We start from the raw sequence: 20,838 nt of genomic DNA on the forward strand, positions 1-20,838 counted from the left end.
ATCCATACCCTACAGCCCCTTAACTTCTAGTAAGATGTATGAATTTGTGTACAAATTGCTTCTGTAAATTAAAGAAACTTCCTGCTGGCTTTGTTTATTCCATTGACTGGAATTCTGGAAATTTAACTGTCTGCACTTGCTGTGAGAGTTGCTTATTACTGCCTCTTAGCATTTTGTCAGAGCTGTGTCCAAAAGTAATTGAGCCATGCTTTATTGCAACTGAGACCCCAGTTTTGCTTCTGGAAGGCTCATCTGTTTTTAGGCAGGACTCAATGTGCTGGAGAGGCAGTGATGCTGTGTTTTTGTGCCTCTCAGACTCAGCAGCAAGTGTTGACAGTTCGGTTTCTGGACCCTCACAGAGCTTCTCTGGATTTACTCTGTGAAGCCCAGGCTGATCACCCAGATCCCACAGAACCCCTCATGTCTCACCACTGAGGCCATTCCCCTTCTGGTTGGGGCAGGCAACAACAAGACAGAGTGGGAAGGGTTAGTTAAATTTGGGGGCAGGTAAGTAGCTTTTAAATTATATACCCATTTCTACAGTATGGCATGTGAAGCTATGGGTTCGACTGTTAAGAAATCTAATAATGAGTTTTTAAATAACATTTTTTTGTGCATGCTAAGTGTTCTTATCTGACTGATTTCTTTTTACAGTTATGTATTTTTAAATCTGTGCTATATAGATGTAAACTTGGAATAAATTCAGAGTAAAGTAACAGTAATTAGTTGGCAAATGTAACGGAACTTTAATAGTTCCATGTGCATGTTCTGTAGTCATTCATATTAAAATTTTAGAGTAGTTTGGGTGTGATACCTTTTCTCTGTGCAACTAACTATGTTGTTTTAGGAGATAACAGAACATAAATTGAAAATCAGTGGGAATTTAGAACTTGGTAGTTTGCAAGTGAAGATTTATGCATCTTTAGAATTACGTTTATTTGCTCTGAATATTTGTTGTCTGTTACATTTTAGGAGTGTAAAGCTGTTACGCTAACTGTGCAGCCACGTTTACTTGATATCCTTTCAGAACACTTGTATTATGATGAAATTGCCGTCCCATTCACACGAATGCAGAATGAGTGTAAACAGCTTATTTCAACTTTAGCTGATGCACATATTGAAGTTGGTAATAGAGTAAACAACAATGTTTTTACAATAGATCAAGCTAATGACCTGGTGAGTAAAGAAGTAACTTTCTTAATTTTAGATTGAACATAAAATAATACACTGATTTGTTGAATCTATCTGTGGCTTGATATCTTGTCATTTCTATCCTTTCGACAGGTTATTTCATTGTATTGACTTTTCTTAAAATTAGGGGATAGGGAAGGAATTTTTTTTTTTTTTTTAAAGTTCAAATTCTGGCAAACGAATGTACCATTATGAGAAAAACTGTTACTTTCTTTGTTGTTTCTGCATCTTGCTGAACACTGGCAGAGTATAGGAAAAAAACTTCTATAAGTTCCTGAATATTTTTCCTTCTCCTTCCCAACTTATAATGAAAATATTCAAACATAAAAATTGAGAAAATTACACAGTGAACATTTCATATACACACCAACTAGGTTCTAAAGTTAACAGTTTACTAATTTTGCTTTATCACATGCGTATGCAACTAACTATCCCTTTAGTTTTCAGTCCATCTTATTTTTTTTAATGCATTTTTAAGTTGCAGATATCAATACACTTCAGTATGTATGTCATTAACTAAAATTCATTATTTGATTGTTTGCTTTTTTGAGTTAAAATTTATATACTGTGAAATACACAAATCTTAAATGGACCATTTGATGAATTTTAACAGATGCCTTATACCTAGGAAACCCAGTTCCCTATTACCAGTTCTGAGTCAATCCTTCCTTTTTCTTGCCTTCACATAACCATTGTTCTGATTTTTTTGCCATCATAGATTACTTTCGCCCATTCTAGAATTTCATATAATTAGAATCATAGACTCTGTACTGATTGATATAAAGATTTTTTTTCAGCATGATGTTTTAAACATTCACCCATGTTATATGTATCAATATTTCATTTTTTATTACCAAGTTTTATCATAAATAGTAGATGCCCAGTGCATGAAATTGCATGGCCCCCTCACCCACCCGCTGCCCAGCTACTCTCACAGCCCCGCCCACCCACACTGGTCTTTTGTCTTTACAGCATTAGGGCCACAGGCCTTTAATAATATAGACTAGAGGCCCGGTGCATGAAATTTGTGCACGAGGGAGGGGGGTTGTCCCTCGGCCCAGCCTACACCCTCTCCAATCTGGGATCCCTCTCACAATCTAGGACTGCTGGCTCCAACTGCTCACCTGCCTGCCTTCCTGATTACCCCTAACTACTTCTGTCCGTTAGCCTGATCATCCCCTAGCCCCTCCCCTGCCAGCCTGATTGATGCCTAACTGCTCCTCTGCCAGCCTGTTTGCTCCTAACTGCCCTCCCCTGCAGTCCTGGTCACCCCTAACTGCCCTCTCCTTCAGACCTGATCCCCCCAACTGCTCTCCCCTACAGGCCTGGGTTCCCCCCAACTGCCCTTCCCTGCAGGCCCGGTCACCCCCAACTTCTCCCCTCTGCTGGCCTGGTCACTCCTAACTGCCCTCCTCTGCAGGCTTGATTGCCCCCAACTGCCCTCCCTTGCAGCCCTGGTCCTTCCCAAATGCCCTCCCCTGCTGGCCACCTTGTGGTGCCATCTTGTGTCCACCTGGGGGCAGTCATCTTTGACCACATTGGGGTAGCCATCTTGAGTGTTGGAGTGATGGTTAGTTTGCTTATTATTATTTTATTAGATAGGATTAGATAGGATAGAGGTCTGGTGCGTGGTTTGACTCCATTGTATGCTTTTGCTGGTTTGACTCCATTGTATGCTTTTGCTTCCTTTGTCAAATATTAATTGAGCATAATTGTTTGGGTCAATTTCTGGATTCTCTGTTCTATTCTATTGGTTTATATGACTGTTCTTGTGCTAGTACCAGGCAGTTTGAGAACAGTGGCTTTGTAATACAGTTTGAAATCAGGTATTGAGATCCCTCCTACTTTGTTCTTCTTTCTCAGGATTGCTGCAGCTATTCAGGGTCTTTTTTATTTCAGATGAATATTTGGAGAGTTCTTTCTAGATCTGTGAAATATGCCATTGGTATTTTAATGGGGAGTGCATTTAATCTATAGATTGCTTTGGGCAGTATTGACATTTTAATGATGTTGATTCTACCAATCCATGAACACAGTATGTGCTTCCAACAGTTTATGTCTTCCTCTATCTCTTTTTTCAGTGACCTTTAGTTTTCTGAGTACAGGTCTTTTACTTCCTTAGTTAAGCTTATTCCTAGGTATCTTAACCCTTTGCACTCCGAACCATTCTAGACATTGGCTACCAGCTACTCGACGCTACTTTGTGGCGGACACGTGCGTTTAATTAACTCAATTCCCCGTAATCACTAATAAACTGCAATGTCCCCCCTGAGAGGGGACATCCGAGTGATATGCTAGAATTCCGATGTCCCCTGAGAGGGGACAGCGGAGTGCAAAGGGTTAATTTTTTTGTTTCAAAGGTAAATGGGATTGTTTTTTGTTTTTTTTTATCTCTTTCTGTAAGTTCAATATTGGTATATAAAAATGCCATAGATTTCTTGGCATTAATTTTGTATCCTGCTACATTGCTGAATTCATTTATTAAGTCTAATAATTTTTTATGGTGTCTTCAGGGTTCTCTATGTACACAGTATCATGTCACCTGTGAATAATGACAGTTTTACATCTTCTGTTCCAATTTGGATACCTTTTATTTCTTCTTCTTGTCTAATTGCTATGGCTAGCACTTCCAGAACTATGTTGAACAAGTGGTGAAAGTGGGCATCCCTGTCCCATTCCTGTTCTTAGGTGAAATGTTTTTAGTTTTTGCCCATTGAGTATGATGTTGGCTGTGTAGGTTTGTTGTATAAGGTTTTTATTATGTTGAGGTATGATCCCTCTATTCCCATTTTGTTGAGGATTTTTATCAAGAAAGGGTTTTGGATTTTGTCAAATGCTTTTTCTGCATCAATTGATACGACTAAGTGATTTTTCTCTCTCAATTTGTTTATGTGATGTATTACATTTATTGATTTGTTGATAATTGTACCTTCCTTCTTGCATCCTTGAGATAAATCTTACTTGGTTATGGTATATGATCTTTATAATGTAATGCTGGATCTGATTTGCTAGTATTTTGTTGAGGATTTTGGCGTCTATGTTCATGAGGGACATTGGCCTATAATTCTCTTTCATTGTGTTGTCTTTATCTGGTTTTGGTATTAGGGTAATGTTGGCTTCATAGAATGAGCTTGGAAGCTTTGCTTTCTCTTGAATTTTTTGAAATAGTCTGAGGAGGATAGGTTTTAGTTTTTTGAATGTTTGGCAGAACTCTCCTGTGAAGCCATCTGGTCCTGGGTTTTTGTTTGCTGGAAGCTTTTTGATGACTGCTTCAATTTCCTCCATAGTTATTGGCCTATTGAAAATTTTAGGTTCTTCCTGATTGAGTTTTGGAAGTTATTTTTCTAGGAATATGTCCATTTCCTCTAGGTTGTTTATTTTGTTGGAATAGAGTTCTTCATAGTATATTTTTTAAACAATCCTTTGTATTTCTGTGGAGTCTGTTGTTATTTCTCCTCTTTCATTTCTGATTTTGTTTATTTGGGTCCTCTTTGCTTCTTGGTGAGACTGGCTAACACAATTTAGTGATTATCTATGTGCTATGCTATCTTCTTTTTCTTTTATATATTTCCCTATTAGGCATTCTTACTTGGATGTCTCACTGTCACTTCAAATTAACACAACTAAAGCTGTCATTTTTTAAAACAAAAAGTGCCATTTTTATTCACACTCACAAATTTTGTTAACAATTCCTTTCAAAAAATTTCATATGCTTCTCCTTTGTTTCCATTGCTCCAACTTATTCAAAGACCTTAGTACTTTATTATTAGATCCTGAGTCACCAATTCGCCTCTTGTTTCATTTCATTCTCTATACTGTGTCTGACTAGTAAAATCCTCTAGTGCCACTCTGAATACATCCCTTCCCTGCTTAAAAACATTATTTTCTCCTTCCTCAATTTGAGTTCTTCTTTTCTTACTTTCAGTACTTTCTTTAAATTCCTCTCATTTTTCTTCCTTTTTATTTCTCAGACTTCCTCTACTTAAACAATTTTTTTTAATTTATTGATAAGAGAAAGAAACATTGTTTTGTTCACTTACTTGTGCATTCATTGGTTGATTCTTGTATGTTCCCTGAGGGTTGAACCCCAAACCTTGGCATATCAGGACTACACTCTAACCAACTGAGCTACCTGACCAGAGGAGCCCTCCCCTTCTACTCAGTTTCCCTCTTGCAGAAAAATGTACTACACTCACTTTCTGTGTGTCACTATTTCTCACTTTGCCTGAGCTCCTGTTTCCTTTGCCAGGAACTACCTATTCTCAATCATCTATGCTTATCCCAAGTTTATCTCTTGATATTCCTCCATCTGTAACCTGTACTCAGGCCATAATAAACTGTTTTCAGTTCCTTGGACAACATCCAGCTTTTCACTCCCTAGCACACTATTTTCAAAGATGTCCCTACACCTCCTGACATACCCATTCTTAAGAAATTCAGCATAAGTATTAACCTCTGGCAAGCCTCCACTATTCTGTCACCTAAGAAGAATTAAGCACACCTATGTGCTCCCACAGCAACTTGAACTTACCTTGGTTATTTGTTACATTGCCTTAGTTGCCTACTTACATATCTATCTCCCACATTAGTGTCTGCATTTTTTTGCATGCATGAAAACGTCTTTTAGTATTACTCAGTAAATATTTGTTGAATGAACGAATGAATGAATAAATGAGTGAATTTGGGGTAATTGGAAAGCTTTTCCTTAGTTGTTTAGACAGAAACCTAGTCTTTAAAGACAATGTTTTAAAACTTTTAGCAGTGAAATCCTGTTTCAAATAAACTTTATGCACAACTCGAATAAATAAAACAGACAGTGGTATGTAATTATGTTCCTTTGCAGTGAGTAGATTGATATGGTCAAGTGGCTATAGCTCAATTTTTGATATTTTATAATGATAAAAGATTTATTTGTGTGCCTACTTTGTTTTTCATAATAAAAAGCCAGCATTATCAGTTTTGATCATTTCTTAGAATTGATCATTTCCAAGTCTAAAAAAATTATGTTCTCCATTAAAAATAAGTTAGGTTCTTCAGTGTTACAGGCTTTTCTAATCATTATTAATCAGCTGGATCTATTTATGGAACCTCTTTATGATTGCAATTACCTATCAGACAAGAATACTATTTTTTTAATATAAGCCATCACTCAGTCTTTAGAGGGTAATTAAAAATATGCTTACACAAAAACGTGTATATAAATGTTCATGGCAATATTGTTCATAGCAATATAATAACAGGTGGAAAAAACCCAAATGTTTATAAATTAATGAATGGATGAATACAAGGTGGTATGTCCATTTGGTGGGATGTTTGGCACAAAAAGGGAATGCAGTACTCATACATGCTACTACATTGATGAATTGTGAAAGCATTATGCTAAATGAAAGAAACCAGTCACTTATAGATTACATATTGTATTAGTCCATTCATATGAAATGTCCAGAATGGATAAATCTGTAAAGATAGAAAATGGATAAGTGGTTGCATAGGGCTGGGAGGAAAAGAGGAATAATGGTTAACAGGTATGAGTTTTATTTTGAGGTTGATGAAAATGTTCTAAAATTGTGGCAATGATTACACAACTCTATGACTATAATCAAAACATTGGATTGTATACTTTAAATGGTGTATTGTTTGTGAGTGTATATATATATATATATATATATATTTTTTTTTAATTGATTTCAGAGAGAGAGGGAGAGGGAGATAAAAACATCAATGTGAGAGAATCACTGATTGACTGCCTCCTGCAGGCCCCACACGGGGGACCGAGCCTGCAGCCAGGGCGTGTGCTCTGACCGGAAATCAGACTGTGACCTCCTGGTTCATAGGTCGACGCTCGACCACTGAGCCACGCCAGCTGGACATGTGAATTATATTTCAGTGATGTTGTTAAAAAAGACGTACTGAGCAGTCTCTCCATGGGGTCTGATGCCACAGCCATATAGCTTTAGGCATTTCTTAGTAATTAAAGAATTAATATTTGTCCACACACCCCCCCCATTATTTGGTAATTTTCACCAGAAGGGAAACCATCAACCTGTGAACCAGCTTGTCACTGTTCTATTCTTTTCAAATTCTGTGTCTGTCTTAAATAATATAAAGCTAATGTTAAAATGTAGTTGGGACTTTTTAGACATTTATTTAATCTATTGAATACTAAAATAATACTGGATATTGTGAAACTTCAAATTGAAACAGAAAGCTTGCTGTCAGCCCTTTAGGACATTTTGGACTGTTTTGGGGTTGATATCATTAATTATTTTAATTTCTCTTTTTCAATAGGTCACTACTGTTTTTAATGAAGTCACATCATCTTTCGAATTAAATCTTCAAGTGTCACAGCAATTAGATAGTAAACGACAGCAGGTCCAAATGACAATTACAGAGACCAACCAAGAGTGGCAAGTGTTGCAGTTGAGAGTGCATACTTTTGCTGCATGTGCAGTTGTGAGCTTGCAGCAGCTTCCGGAGAAATTAAATCCAATCATAAAACCTTTAATGGAGACAATTAAAAAGGAAGAGAATACACTAGTGCAAAACTATGCGGCTCAGTCTATAGCCAAACTACTGCAGCAGTGCACAACAAGGACACCCAGTCCGAATTCAAAAATTATAAAAAACCTTTGCAGTTCCCTTTGTGTGGACCCCTATCTAACTCCTTGTGTCACATGTCCCGTGCCAACACACAGTGGCCAGGAAAATTCTAAAGGTATATATCTAAACTGTCATTTGAGAGAGAGAAATAACCATTAACCATTTACATGTGTTTTCATTTTCTTATAAGTATAATTTAAACACAAATTCCATTTTATGTTAGTGCCTTTTTCCATTTTGAGAGAATTTGCACATACTGCTAACAAAATCACAGCCCTTTAAACTCAAATCAGCTATTCATAAAAGGTCTGATACTTAATATAAGATGACTGGAATCTGAGATAGGTGTTAACCCTTTCTTATCTTTCAACAGCATCATTATAGAATTTATTGTGAACTGGGAGTAGAAAACTTTATGGTATCAAATGTTAACTGAAAGTTCTTCCTATTAAAATCCAATTTCTCTAATTTGGTATGTCTTAAGAAATGTGAATTTTATTACCTTTAGCAAATAATTATCAGCCAACGTTTCTGTTTTCATTTGGAGAATCCATATGGAAAACAAGAACTGTTCTCTCTAGGCTAGTCTCACAACCAGCTTTTTTTCACATGCCTCAGTTTTGTGTGATTTATTTATCCTTCTTGGTAAGATTTTGGGAAAGCAAAAGTAATAAATTTATAACTTTGGCACAATATAGGTCTTGAAAAAAAATCTGAACTGGAAGAGGAATGTGGTGGACATTTTGAATATCAACATTATAAAAATGTGATAGGATAATTCCAATTGCCATACCAAGCCAGTGTTATGTTGAGGCAGTAGTATTTTGCAGGGTCAATGTTTCTGACCTAACTCTGGATATTTCTTATAAAGAGAGCTTACTTGCAATATGTGTGTTTTTTTAAATATATTGATTTTGTACAGAGAGGAAGGGAGAGAGATAGAGAGTTAGAAACATCGATGAGAGAGTCATCGATCAGCTGCCTCTTGCACACCCACTACTGGGGATATGCCTGCAACCAAAGTACATGCACTTGACTGGAATCGAACCTGGGAACTTTCAGTCCCCAAGCCGACGCTCTATCCATTGAGCCAAACCTGTTTCGGCTGCAATATATTTTTAATGTTTGTTTTTATGCCTAGAAAGAATCATTTTTAAAAATTAATATTCTTTACCTTGAAGGCACAGTTATTCTTGCATAGGATAATTATTAACATGATCCTACTTTGATTTTATTAAGTATGGACCTATGCAGATATCAAAACATTTAAATTAATGCTCTAAATTACTGAGAATTTTGTTATCACTTCATTATCTTAAGAAAATGTACTTGGCTTATAGAGATTGAAGGATTCAAAAACATAAGTTTTAAAATATGTTTTGTTTTGTTTTAGAACAATGCATTTTGTCACCTATAGTATTATGCTTAAAAGGTCATGTAACTTTTTTTTCTTATTAGTATCCAACTCCGAAAAAGATGGAATGCATCATACTGTCACCAAGCACAGAGGTATAATTACACTCTATAGGCATCAGAAAGCTGCTTTTGCAATCACAAGTAGACGAGGTCCTACGCCCAAAGCAGTAAAAGCTCAAATAGCAGATCTTCCTACAGGAAATAGTGGAAATATCCTTATAGAACTTGATGAGGTAAATTCTTTTTTCTTTCAATACTCTGGTTTCTAAACAAATATCTTTCAGATTGATAGCAAAATTGTCAATTGTCATATCACCTTTTAGGATTGTATTTTTATATTTTTAAGCTAAAGAACTGCGATTAATAACTCTTAAGAGTACGCCAGCAACATGATTCAGAAAAACTGCAAATTTCTTCAAATTCTCATGCATCACATTTTTACCTGCCTAACTTTATCTCCCTAAGCAAGACACTTTCTTGGTACATACGTCATTCACAAATGTAAACTAATTCAGCTCCTATAGCAATGACTGTAGAGATGTTAAATAACAGTGAAAGCTAACTTTTCTCAGCCCTATCAGTGACAGGAATTGTTGATACTCAGGATAAATTGGTAAGTGTCAAATAATTGTCACCTATCTAACTTTCAGTCACCCTGGAATTTATTATATGTGTGAAGTGAGGGAGAGATCTAAATTTATTCTCATGTATAAATAGCCAGTTATTCCACTCTTGAATCCTTTCCTCCCTGATTCAAAATGGTACCTTCCGTTATATATCATGATTCATGTACACTATATGAAGATTTATTTGGGGTTTTTTTCTTCATTGGTCTACTTTTTCTGCAGTATAATATTCTTTAAAGATGGTAAAAGTGGTTATTGAAAATCTTACAGTAACATTATTAATGAAATGAATGCTCTAGAGCTCTTTTGGTTTCAAGACAGGAACTTACCCAAATTCAGCAATAACCTATCAATACTAAAAGAAATGTATTTAATGTATTTCTATAAAATATAGGCATATTAAGTTTTAAAATAAAAATCTTAGCTTATTGTCTGTTTCTTTTGAAATATTCTGTCTTGACGAGTGTGTAGTCCCGTGCACTGAAGGGTCTTGGGTTCAATCCCCAGTTCAGGACACATACCCAAGTTGAGGGTTCAATCCTTGGTCATAGTGTGTATGGGAGGCAACCAATCAATGTTCCTCTGTCATGTTGATGTTTCTCTCTCTCTCATTAATGAAAAACATATCCTCAGGATTAAAATAAAATATTCTATGAACGAAGCTGATTATATTCTTCCAATAATAATTTTAGTAAAAAATTGACTATGATTTTTATGCTTATACCTCTATGGTGTGTATAATTCTTCCACTTAAAAATAATTTGTGCCCAGCTTGCATGGCTCAGTGGTTGAGTATCGACTTATGAACCAGGAGTTCAGGGTTTGATTTTGGTCAGGGTATATATGCCTGAGTTGCTAGCTCAATCTCTAGTAGGGGATGTGCAGGAGGCAGCTGAGTGATTCTCATCATTGATGTTTCTATCTCTCCCTTTCCCTTCCTCTCTGAAATCAATTTTAAAAAGTAACTTGTAAAACATATATATCTTTCTGGAACAAGTTTTTTGTATTTAATTATAATAAAATTATTGCTAGGTGAGAAGTTACCTTATTCTATTCCTTAAACAAATATTAATAAGGACAGACCATTTTGTCTTCTAATCTTCTCTTTAGCAGGTAAGTTTCTTTTAGGTAGGGAGAAGAAAGTAGATCTCTTCGGACTATCTCTGAAAACAGCACACATTCTCCTATTCCTTAGCCCCAACCCAAAAACGTATTTTGCTTTGGATATAAGACATCTAGTTTGGATTTTATGCCATTGTAAATTTAATTGTTAAAAAATATTTGTAGTTATGATAAATGTATTCGATAATTGGTTAATGATAACACTGAATTTTTAGGTGGTTACTTTTACATTCTCTTAATGAAATTTAAAATGCATTTTTGTGAAATTCTGTTTAAACTAACATTTAATTTTAGGCCCAGAAACCTTACCTGGTACAACGGAGAGGAGCTGAATTTGCCTTGACAACTATAGTGAAGCATTTTGGTGGTGAAATGGCAGTGAAATTGCCACATCTCTGGGATGCTATGGTTGGTCCATTGAGGAATACTATCGACATAAATAATTTCGGTGTGTACATACTTATCTGAGTTGGAATTTTGACAAATGTCAGTATATATTACATATATTCTTATAAAATAAAAATGCCTATATCTGTTTATCTCAGACTTGCTGTTAAGTTTTTAAATGGAAGGTTGGTAGGAGCATTTATTTTAATTTTAATTTTGTATATTTTTTGCTTTTTATTTTTTCTATTATGTGGTTAGAAAGATATTTGAAATGGGTCAGTTATTATGTTAAACTTTTTTTAGTTGCTTTAAGTGTATCTTAGCACTTAAAGCATGGCATTTAATTTCACACTAAAAAGGCAAAATCATTTTCCCATAGTAGCTGGGGAGGTATTAAAATTTTACATGGGCCTAGATTTTGAAAAATTATTTACAAGGTGATATGCACTGAAATCAATATATTTTAATAGATGGAAAGTCTCTCCTGGAAAACGGAGATGGCCCTGCTCAAGAATTGGTAAATTCTCTGCAAGTTTTTGAAACGGCATCAGCATCAATGGATCCTGAACTTCATCCTTTGGTAATTAACTAATGCAAGTGTAGTTTTCTTCCATTAAAACAAGTGGCTTTATATAAAAGTCTATGGCTGGGAAAAATGCAATTTGATGTCATCCCTAGTAATTGCATTTTCTTTTATATGGTGTATCTAGATTCCTTCCTTACTGACAGCACAACTCTTATGGGATTTGAAGCAGAGTTGGATACATGAATGATAAGAAACCTACTCTAGGACCTTTGAATACAGGGTAGTAGGGATAGGTCTCTGATGACACAGAAGCTGGGTAATAACAGGAAAGAAAGCTACAGCCTATTCATTCTTACTATCTTAATAATACAATTTTATTTATTTGTTTATTTATTTTTTACAGAGAGGAAGGAAGATAGAGAGCTAGAAATGTCAATGAGAGAGAAACATCGACCAGCTGCCTCCTGCACACCCCCCGCCAGGGATGTGCCGGCAACCAATGTACATGCCCTAGACTGGAATCGAACCTGGGACCTTTCAGTTCTCAGACCACCGACGCTCTACCACTGAGCCAAACTGGTTTCGGCTTAATAATACAGTTTTAAGAAAGGAAGAGCATCGGTAATAAAACTTTTTCCCAAGATAAGTGTAAAGGTAGAAGGAAGTTACCTGGACAAGATGAAATTAGTGGCAGTTTCTTATAAAATATTGGGACAGAGGGAGGAGGAAAATAGTTAATTATCTAACTTTTCCATAGAAGAAAGTATTACTTTTTTCCACTTAGCTGCAATAGGAAGCTCTGCAACTTGCAGGGTACTAACTCCAATTCCCTACTTACAGCTAATGGAAAGGGGAGAATCTAGTAGAGAAGGGGACAAGAATGAACTTTTTCCTTTTATACAGTAATAAAGTATGTTCTTTTACTTGTTAAATTTCTCTGATTTATCATCAGTGAAGAATCCATCCATATGCTCTTACCTCCATGTTCAACAACATGCATTCACCTGAAATTAAAGCTAGTCTGTTGAGCAGGCATCTGGCTTTCATCAGCATCAATCCTGGCATTCAGTACAGCATGCATTTAATAATGGCATATGTCTTACTGTTGTCATAACACTATGGTATGCCAGAAAGTTAAAGTGGAAAATGCACTTATCAAAGTATGGTGTTTAGAACAAAATCAGGATCACTCAACCCAGTGAATAAAAAGTATGAGCTTAAACCTAAGCCAGTACTACAAGATTTGGAGGGGGCTGGTGATGTGTGGTATCATTTTCCCAGCCTCAGTAGGAGAATCTTGCAAATACCTTTTGATGTGTTCCCCTATTAAATTAATACACACACACTCACACACACACACACACACATATATATACATATATATCGGGTCTAGTAATAATTAATGTCGTTTTTAAACATTCGTTTAAAATCTTGCTTGGCGTTGACTTGTATTGACATAACCTTCAAACACGTGGTATCTACAGAACGTGTGAAGTGCAATTAACAAGTTTTGCTTGAAAAAGTTTGGTTTGGTTTTTGTTGCAAAACTAGGGCTAAGAAGATGGCGGATGAAGAGCATATTCGGCACTGCATGCTTTACGAGTTCCAATTAGGAAGAAAAGCAAGTGAGGCTGCAAAAAACATCTGTAGTGCTCTTGGTCAAGATGCAGTTAGCGCCAGAAAATGCCAGCGTTGGTTTGAGAAATTTCGCGAGGGAAATTTTTCGTTAGATGGCAAGAGTGGTCGAGGCCGTGTGTCCAATTTTGATCAAGAAGCTCTTCAAACTCTTTTGGTGCAAAATCCTCAAATTACCCAACAAGAGCTTGCAACAACTTTAAATTGTTCGCAAAAAAACAATTTCCAATCAATTGCGTGCACTTGGCAAAGTCCAAAAGTTTGGAAAATGGGTTCCTCATGAGTTGACCGACAACAACCGTAATCAAAGAGTCACAATTTGCAGTTCGCTCCTCTCTCGTCAAAACCGTTTGCCGTTTTTAGAGCAAATTGTTACTGGAGATGAAGAATGGGTGCTGTATGTTAATTTGAAAAGGCGGCCTCAATGGTTGGACAAAAATGAGGCTCTGCAGCCCACGCCAAAACCTGACTTGCATGTGAAAAAAGTGATGTTGTGTGTTTGGTGGAATTTTAAAGGAATTCTTTATTATGAACTTTTACCATCTAACCAAACCATTACAAGTGCAGTGTATAGTGCCCAATTGGAAAGGTTAGCCCAAGCTTTAAGAGAAAAAGAACCCGCGCTGATTAATCGGAAGGGCGTAATTCTTCACCACGATAACGCACGACCGCATACTGCAAGAATCACTGCTGAAAAACTGCGCCAGTTGGAATAGGAAGTTCTCCCTCAACCTGCATATTCTCCTGATATTGCCCCTTCCGATTACCATTTGTTTCGTTCTTTGCAAAACTTTCTTCTTGGAAAAAAATTTAATAATGAAGAATGCCTCAAAAATGCATTGACCGAATTTTTTGCATCAAAATCACAAGAATTTTACAACAGAGGGATTAAAATGCTTCCTGAGGGTTGGGCACTAGTAGAAAACAACGGCAACTATATTGTTGATTAAATTTTGTTGTATTGTTTAAATAAATTCGATTTAAAAAAAGTATTAGAAAACGACATTAATTATTACTAGACCTAATATATATATATATATATATATATTTTTTTTTTTCCCTTTATATTTTGAGAGAGAGGAAGGGAGAGGGAGAAAGAGAAACATTGATGTGATAATAGGCCATCAATCGGCTGCCTCCTTCGCAACCACTCCCACTGAGAATTGAGCCCGCAACTTGGGCATGTGCCCTGACCTGGAATCAAACCAGAAAATCTTTTTGGTACACGGGATGAAACCCAGCCAACTGAGCCAAGGCTCCCTGTTAAATTTTGAAAGAATTGTATTTTTCCTGATACCTAAAAGAAGATATTGAGCAGGGAAATTCTGCACCTTTTCTTTCTAAAAGAGTTATACCTTAGTTTGGATTTAGATTAGTTTTTTATTGAGGATATTTTGACAGTAATGTTTTGAGATATTCTTGGATTTAGAGTCACTTATGCATTTGATAACCTTTGAATATGGACTATTATAGTGTGTGTGTGTGTGTGTGTGTGTGTGTGTGTGTGTATATATATATATATATATATATATATATATATTTTTTTTTTTTTTATTAAATATATTTTATTGATTTTTTACAGAGAGGAGGAGAGAGGAATAGAGAGCTAGAAACGTCAATGAGAAACATCGACCAGCTGCCTCTTGCACACCCCCTACCGGGGATGTGCCTGCAACCAATGTACATGCCCTTGACCAGAATCGAACCTGGGACCTTTCAGTCTGCAGACCGATGCTCTGCCACTGAGCCAAACCAGTTTCGGCTATTATAGTATATTTTAAACAGTACATTCCCTAATGAGTATTCTGATTGTCTTAATTTTTTTTTTAGTTGGTACAGCATTTGCCTCATCTTTATATGTGCCTTCAGTATCCCAGCACTGCAGTGAGACATATGGCTGCTCGTTGTGTAGGAATCATGAGTAAAATCGCTACCATGGAAACAATGAATATTTTTTTGGAGAAAGTTCTTCCATGGCTGGGAGCAATTGATGACAATATCAAGCAAGAGGGTGCAATTGAAGCACTTGCCTGTATCCTTTTTTATTTGTACAAGATGTTCAGAAATTACATTCATTTTATTTAAGGATGACTAAAATAAAATTGATTTATTCAAGTAAATTTGTTCCAAAAAGAAAACTGCCTTTTTACATTTTATTTTGAAGAATTTTTATTATAGTATAAATACATTAAAAATATATTTACATTTTGTTGTGAAAATTGTTACACAGAAAGTTTGAAGAATTGCTATTTTAGGAGATCTTTTCAATAGGCAAAAATAATTTTATGTACTTTATGAATTATATATTTATTTTGTTTATAATGAATAATTCATTAATATTAATCAGATATTAATAAGGTACTTCTTATATTATAATACATTTTGTTGCCAGAGTTAGTTCATTATTTGGATGGAATATGACTACATGTCCTAAATTACTGGGAATATACAGGCAAAGCTCTTTTCTAAAAGGGTATGGCATCTACTGATTATTATTTAACTTGAAGTAACTGATATTTCTAAGAACAAGAAAGATGAATGGAGGTCAAATCAGTAGAAAGTTAGATTCAGAAATGCTGAATATTGAAAGGGAACTAAACTTATTGGGCCTGTTAAGTCCAGTTTATGATTGTCAAGATCTTGATGGGAAGTTATAATTAATCATTGAGTATTGTGCTCCTTGCTTGTAATGTAACTCACTTTATTTTGTTATTGGAAATCTAGAAACTTAATAGTATATGAATGAAAAAATCTTATTAGTAAAACTTCCTCCAGTCAACCTTAGATGGAAACATGATTTTATATACTTAATCATGAGAAAATTACATAATGTTTACAAAGAGCAACAGTGTGCATATGCTGTTATAAGAATCATAGACTTCGAGGAATACTCTAGTACCTTAAAACACAGATGAGAAAATGAGGAACTTTCTTAGAAGTTACAATCTTGGTGTATCCGTTTGTTTGCAAAAACATCTAAGAACCATTTGAAAATTTCCTTAATAACTTAATCAGGTGTAATGGAACAATTGGATGTCGGTATTGTTCCATATATTGTCCTTTTAGTTGTGCCTGTGTTGGGAAGAATGAGCGATCAGACAGACAGTGTAAGATTCATGGCTACGCAGTGCTTTGCAACACTAATTAGACTCATGCCACTTGAGGTAAGTAGAAAACACTTGGTTTATGGACTTAAATAATTTGTCAAGTTTTAAAAAATAATGTTGAATATATTTGTTGTAAGCATTAAGAAATTTATACTTTAATGGGTAACTTTTTAAAACAAGGGTTTTAAGTAAAACTATGGTTCCTAAAAGACTTATTCATTAATGCTGTTCTAGAAATAGAATTATTTCTAAGTATCCCTGTAACATCTATGTCAAGATTCTATACTGAAGTTTACATGAAAAGTAAATTTGAGAAATGATAATTGAAAATGTAAAGCAATTGAAGTCTGTGGGAGTATGGGGAAACTGAAATTAGAGAAATTTGGAGTATATTCATGGGACAGAAATAATATATGTGGTCAATCAGGAAATAATGGCTTGAAACAAGGGAAGAACCAGAGCCCTGCCACCAAGCCTCTTCATATATTTTGGAAGGATTTTTGTAACTCAGGAAATAAATAGATACTCAGTTCATCCATGTTATAATATGTATCAATACTTCAGTCTGTGAAAACAGCTACCTCAGAACCATTTGGAAATTTCCTTAATAACTTAAGTGTAATGGAACAACTGGATGTCAGCATTGTTCCATATATTGTCTATGTATAAATGGTTCTTTTTTATGATTGAATAGTACTCCATTGTATGGACATATCACCTTTTCTTTATCCATTCCGAAGTTGATAGACAGCTGGATTATCTTGCTATGAACTTGCACTTATAAGTCTTTTTGTGGATGTGTGCTTTCATTTTGAGCAGATTTGTATCTAGGAATGGAATTACTGGGCCATTTCTTTTTTTAAGAAACTGCCAAACCGTTTTCCAAAGTAACTGTACCATTTTACATGTCTACCAGCAAAATATGAGCATAAGTTTGATACCCTCTTTATTTGAAAAAAAGTTTTGATAGATCTGGTAAAATTGAAGATTCCCATCCCAGTGACCCAACAAAACCATCCTAGATATACACCCTAGAAAAATGCATAGACATATACCAAGGCACATCTTCAAGAACATTTACTATCAATAGTATCATAGCATTATTTATAGCAGTCTTTAACCACTCAGATGTTCATCAGTAGACTAATGTTAACTAGATTATTATACTACAATAAGAATGAACAGTACAGATGCATACTACAGTATTAATGAATCCCTTTATATAAGATTCCATTTTTTAATGAAGTTCAAAAATAGGCAAAAGTATGTAGGTTGCAGATGATAAAGTAAGAAAATTGCTATGGAAATTAATAAAGTGACTACCTCTTAGGGAAAGGAAAGTGAAGGAACATATGGGATCTTCTAGGATATTGGCTGGGCTCTTTTTTTTTTTTAATTGGGTAATGGTTATAAAAGTGTGTGTTTTATAACTTATTCAACTGTACATTTGTTTATATTTTTTTATCCAGAATTATTTTCATCACCCACTTCCTAGGTCTTATTCATATCCTTAGATTCTTGGGCATTGCATCATTTAATCTGTAAATTAAATTGCTTATATTTAGTCCTGTTGGCCCTTTTGAGCTTAGGGATCAGTGAGTGATGGGAAAACATTGTGTCTTTTTTGAGCAAAGGAGTAGATGATAAAAGCAGTGTCTTAGGAAAATTAGTCTAACAGCGGAAAGCAGTGTCTTGGGAAAATCAGTTTAATAGCTGTTTAAATGTGAATTAGAATGGAAGTGCCCCCAAATCAGAGCCCAGGTCCACTATGAGGTTATAAGGGATATAAACACTTTTTAAAAATAATACTTGATAACATTGGCAAAGAAAAGAGATTTTGACTTTAGAAATGAGAGAAGGTTCCCTTTGATGTGAAAATTATAAAAATGTGATGCATATTTTGCTTCCAGCCGTAATAGAAAAACAGGGAGCAGATTTATCCTCCTACTTGAACCAGAAAACCACACAAAATGAAACAGTGGTTTTCAGATGTTGAACAACAGGCAGTTCAGAATAGTGATTTATGAAAGGGAAACATGAAGAGCCTAGTGCTTTTGCCAAGTTGAAGAGTCAGAGTTCAGAGCGAAGGGAGGACAAGATGGTGAGACTTTATAAGGCAGAGTACCCAACAGGAAATAGCTGCATAGATAGAAAGCTTCAGAAGTCCCCACAAGGACTGAGCATTCATCTGGGCATGTGCATTCTAGCATACTGCATTCAAATACAGATTCAAACATATATGAGAATATAGGTATGTTTGAGACTGGGGCGGGGAAATACCATAGAAAGGAGTATGTGGAATAATTTCCAGAGCTTACACAGGGCCAGGAATAGTTTGTGTGCCCAAGAAGCTGAGTCAGAAGTCTTCTGCCATACTGAGCTTCAAGTATGATCCTTAGAAGTATATTGCCTGAGTAGTGGGACCAAATTAGCCCTTGACAAAAGGCTAACTTGGACCCACCTTAACAAAGTTTAAAAGCATGCCTTAAAAGGATCAGACTGATTTCAAGCAACTTACCTACATTCCAGGGTGGGGGGGGGGGGGTGGGGATTAAAGGGAAAAAAATCTAGCACCTGACAACATATGATGTTTAACATCCATGAAAAAATTACCATATAATATTTCCAATAACCTGGAGAGAAGTCAGTCAATAGAAATAGGTTCTGAAATGGCCCATATAATATAATAAGTAGACAAGAACATTAAAATACACTCCATTTGTTCAAGAAGGCAGTATAATGAGCAAAATGGAAGATAAGAGAACCTAAGTTGAACCTTGTGAGATGAAAAATATAATTACAAATAGTTCCATCAGTTCAGTGTCAGAAAGAGCCCATTATGCCAAATAGGGTCCATGGACTCAAAAACAAATTTTCAAAGTCAAAATATTGACTCCTCAGTTCTACACCCACTCCATGTTGATTACTCTTTTAAAATGAGTACCACCAACTTCCTTAATCTGCTCCAACATGCAACAGGCAAAACCACATTGTCATTACAATTCCCTGGACTCCTTTACCTCTCCATTTTACTTTCTTACTTCTACTGATCCTTTTACTCCCTCCTGACAGTCACAATTATAGTGATCTAAGCTTTACCCAGCCAGTTTCTCCTTCATGTTTCCAGTCAACCCAGCTCACATCTCTATTCATGGAGCAGCATCAACAGCTTTAATGTTTTATTTCTGATCCTGTCAGAAGGAAGCAGGCGGAGGAGGACTTGTGGGACAGTCCTCATAAAGTCTACAGCAGTGTATAGTAATTCCCTAAGCCTTCACATGCACTCACCACTCATTCACTGACTCACTCAGAGCAACTTCCAATTCATCGTAGTTGTCCAATACAGGTGTACCATTTTTTTAAATCTTTTACACTGAATTTTTACTGTACCCTTTATATGTTTGGATACACAAATACCATAGTGATACAACTGCCTATAATAAAATGATGTGCAAATTTGTAGTCTAGAGCAATGGGCTCTACCGTGTAGCCTATGTGTGTAATAGGCTATAGTAGCTAGGTTTGTGTAAGGGCCCTTGATGTTTGCACAGCACCAAAATTGCCTAACAATGCATTTCTCAGAATGTATATTTGTTAACAGCGATGCACGACTATAAAAACACATTGGAGGTGATTAATAGATTGGATACTGCATAAGAAAATATTTGTGAGCTTGAAAGCATAGCAATAGAAAACAAGAATGTCATGTAGATTAATTGCTGTTCCACTTGATCTTGATTTCTTCTATTTAAATCATCATAGGAAGAATCATGTACTTTTCTAAAACTTGTACTATCAAAGATTCAGGGAATATCAGCTACCAATTCTAATTCCCCACACTATTAGTAACTGGCCATCTTGTGTGTTGGAGTGACAGTTGATTTGCATATTACTCTTTTAATAGATAGGATAGAGGCCTGGTGCACAGGTGGGGTCCGGCTGGTTTGCCCTGAAGGGTATTTTGGATCAGGGTGGGGGTTCTCTGGAGTGTGGGGTGGCCTGGGAGAAGGGCCTGTGGTGGTTTGCAGTCCAGCCACTCCCAAATGGAGGCCCTGGTATCTGGGATTTATTTATCTTCTATAATTCAAACTTTGTAGCCTTGAGCAGAGGCCAGGGCCGGCCAGAGCAGGCGAGAAGGTTGGCTTCCTCTATTGCTAGGGAAATCCAAGCCGCCTTCTCGCTCTGTGGCCGCAGCCATCTTGGTTGGGTTAGTTCCTGATTGGCTGGT

At 35.9% G+C, this 20,838-nt stretch overlaps 1 protein-coding gene across 2 annotated transcripts in view; it reads left to right on the top strand.

The window, feature by feature from the left end:
- The window catches only part of BTAF1 (B-TFIID TATA-box binding protein associated factor 1), a 96,018-nt gene that overhangs the window by 54,608 nt on the left and 20,572 nt on the right, over positions 1-20,838 (top strand). For both annotated transcript variants that reach the window (XM_036438549.2, XM_036438550.2), the window contains 7 exons: positions 973-1,176; positions 7,480-7,906; positions 9,250-9,440; positions 11,250-11,403; positions 11,813-11,922; positions 15,334-15,535; positions 16,519-16,667. In XM_036438549.2, coding sequence (XP_036294442.1) covers positions 973-1,176; positions 7,480-7,906; positions 9,250-9,440; positions 11,250-11,403; positions 11,813-11,922; positions 15,334-15,535; positions 16,519-16,667 — 1,437 coding nt within the window. The remainder of the gene's footprint in view (positions 1-972; positions 1,177-7,479; positions 7,907-9,249; positions 9,441-11,249; positions 11,404-11,812; positions 11,923-15,333; positions 15,536-16,518; positions 16,668-20,838) is intronic.

Source organism: Pipistrellus kuhlii, unplaced genomic scaffold, assembly GCF_014108245.1.
Source record: "Pipistrellus kuhlii isolate mPipKuh1 unplaced genomic scaffold, mPipKuh1.p scaffold_m20_p_15, whole genome shotgun sequence".
Taxonomy (NCBI): Eukaryota; Metazoa; Chordata; class Mammalia; order Chiroptera; family Vespertilionidae; genus Pipistrellus; species Pipistrellus kuhlii.